Genomic DNA, 2,875 nt, shown 5'->3' on the forward strand with positions numbered 1-2,875 from the left:
CACAGGTGTATTCATTTATAACTACTGCAGCTGGATCACAGCCTATTACAGAAGGCAAGACTCAACCTACTTCCACTCCCTTTCAGTTAGTGGAATTATGATAGAAAACAAGTGTATATGTAGGGAAAGAAAAGAATATTTCTTATCATACCAAATTTACAATTGATTTCCATCAGATATGTTCATTACTAGTACTTCCTAATCCACAGCAGGTGAGGTTAACATCCTAAATAATTTGGAAAAGGGGATTTTGGCAGGTGATTTATGACTCTCAAGATGAGCGTTTAGGTGAATAGCCATTAACTGAAAACTCCAAGAAAGCTGAGGTATGTGAGCTCACATAACATTTCTGCTATACAAAAAAGATCAACATTCTAAAATTGAAGAGATAAATAAATCCTATACAATATTTAAAGATTGAAGTGAACTTGAGGGATTTCTTTGTCTATGCATCTTTTTGTTCCACCGCTTCAAAATTACTGATATTATGATGTATATAAAATACAAGAACCATATTTTACAAAACACTCCAGGTACAATAGAATGCACAAGATAAAATTGATGGTATCATGTAATTTAGTTAATTTAAGAGTTAATTAATTTTACTTTCAACTGCTTTTAAAGTTTTAAATATTATTTGCAATGACTTTTATATTAGCTTCCAGTTATCAGATTTCATGTACCATTTCAGAAAAATAATGGGTTGCAGTTGGTCCCTATTTAAGCTAAGAGAAAATTCATCTTTGAATTACTGCATTTCACTCAGTAATTTAATTCATGCTCTTGACTTACTTTATCTTGTATTCTCACGTTAGGATTTGGAATCTTTTGTAAACTCATGAAAATTAAATCTGCTTGTGGAACTGCTTCTCCTACAGAAAAATCTAATAAAGGACTGATTATGGTTTCTCCAGATATATCAGGGGATTTGACTGATTGCTCTGAGTTTGGAAATAGATCCCGTCCTGAGAGCTCTAGGTCACCAGGAGCACAAGGGGTAATGTATCTATTCATAACAGCAGCCTTCATTCTCACCGTCTTAGGGAATCTGGCCATAATAATTTCCATCTCATATTTCAAGCAGCTTCATTCTCCAACCAATTTCCTCATCCTATCCATGGCCATCACGGATTTCCTTCTGGGCTTTCCCATTATGCCCTACAGCATGGTGAGGTCTGTGGAGAACTGCTGGTATTTTGGGATGACATTCTGCAAAGTTCATTACAGTTTGGACCTGACATTCTGCTTAGTTCCCATTTTCCATCTTTGTTCCATTGCCGTGGACTGGTTTTATGCAATCTGCCACCCTCTGCATTACGCCAGCACCATGACTGTCGCAGCCATAAAAGAAATCGTAGCCGTGTGCTGGTCACTGCCCGCTACTTTTGTCTTTGGTGTGGTTTTCTCGGAAGCTTATGCTTCTGGAATGGAAGGCTACGAAATGCTGGTTAAATGCTTGAGCTTGTGCCCTATTGTGTTCAACAAACTGTGGGGGGCTGTTTTATTTACAGTTGGTTTATTTGTCACTGCTTGCATTATGATAGGGATTTATGTTAAAATTTTTACAGTCTCCCAAAGGCACACGTGAGTTGAGCCAGGCATACAGGCACACAAAAAGTGATAAGAAAAAAGAGCTTTCTAAGAATAAAGACAGGAAAGCTGCCAAGACTTTGAGTATAGTTATGCTGGGTTTCTTAATATGCTGGTTTTGTTGGTTTTTTTGCAGTCTTAATTGATCCATTGGTAAATTTCTCTACTCCTTTACCTTTGTTTGATGCTCTAAACTGGCTTGGGTATTTAAATTCTTTCTGCAATCCATTAATATACGGCTTTTTCTATCCGTGGTTTCGGAAAACATTTAAATATATCTTAAAAGGCAAAATATTTAACTCACATTTTCATATAATAAAACTTTTATCTGAAGATCAGCCACAGTAATAGATTCTACTACTGACAGCAGCTCTAGAAATTAAGAAGAAACAGTGGATTACTGGATATTCATGGTTCATTAAAAACCTGAAATGCACAATATGAATTTTATGAGTCAGTCGTATAGAATTATCTCATCAAATATTTCTTTAATAAAATCAGACTCATTTTATATGATATTTATTTACCATTTGTGTTCACTCTTAATGCCTTGATAGTGTTTCAGAAGTTTAAGTCTTTCTAGAATCTCTTAATGCATTGGTTTTGGTTTTTTTTTTTAATTTCAGAAAGTATTTACATACAGTCCCTACACTCAGTATTTCACCTAATATTGTATGCATGCAGCTAATCTTTCTTGAGGTTTACCATCAATAATCTCTTAAACTGAATACATCCCAGGCTAATATGGTGACAGTCTTTGTCACTCTTTTGTGACTGGGGCATTAGCGATGTATAGAGTCTGCTGTTATTCCCAGGCAAATAGAATGTGAGTGTAATTTTGGCTTGAAGTTGATCTTTTCCCCTGAAAACAATGGAATGGGGTTTTCAGCCCTCATTCTCCGTGTGCTTCATACTGGGGGAGAACAACCTGGGAACGAGAGTACTGCTCACACTCAGGTATGTGCTTGTCCTTTCTTTGTTTAGACATCATGCTCCAGATGTTATAAACTATGCTTGCTGACAGCCCACCCCATATTCACCCCACCACACTTTCACACTGAACTGGAGCCTCTAATTGTGGTCCTTGCCATGCCGAGCTCCCTCTGAAGTCAGTAAGAGTCATTGCCAGAGATCACATCAGTTACATGCTTAAAATAAGGTTGGCTGAGTGGTCGTTACTGAATGCAGCTACTGCAGTCTCTTTATTGTGAATTGTACCTCTGACGTACCTTTCATGGTATGCATACAGTTTTCTTTGCTGAAAACCTTTAAATGGATCTGTGAT

General features: G+C 36.8%; 1 protein-coding gene across 1 annotated transcript; it reads left to right on the top strand.

The window, feature by feature from the left end:
- Window positions 1–1,000: 1,000 nt before the first annotated feature.
- On the top strand, window positions 1,001–1,938 carry LOC104008896 (trace amine-associated receptor 2). Its single transcript, XM_009460825.2, is given in 3 exon segments — window positions 1,001–1,584; window positions 1,619–1,712; window positions 1,714–1,938. Coding segments are annotated over 3 exon segments (903 nt in total).
- Window positions 1,939–2,875: the final 937 nt, after the last annotated feature.

This window comes from Nipponia nippon, unplaced genomic scaffold (genome assembly GCF_047370975.1).
Source record: "Nipponia nippon isolate SJK-2023a ecotype South Korea unplaced genomic scaffold, ASM4737097v1 scaffold_4, whole genome shotgun sequence".
NCBI classification, from domain to species: Eukaryota; Metazoa; Chordata; class Aves; order Pelecaniformes; family Threskiornithidae; genus Nipponia; species Nipponia nippon.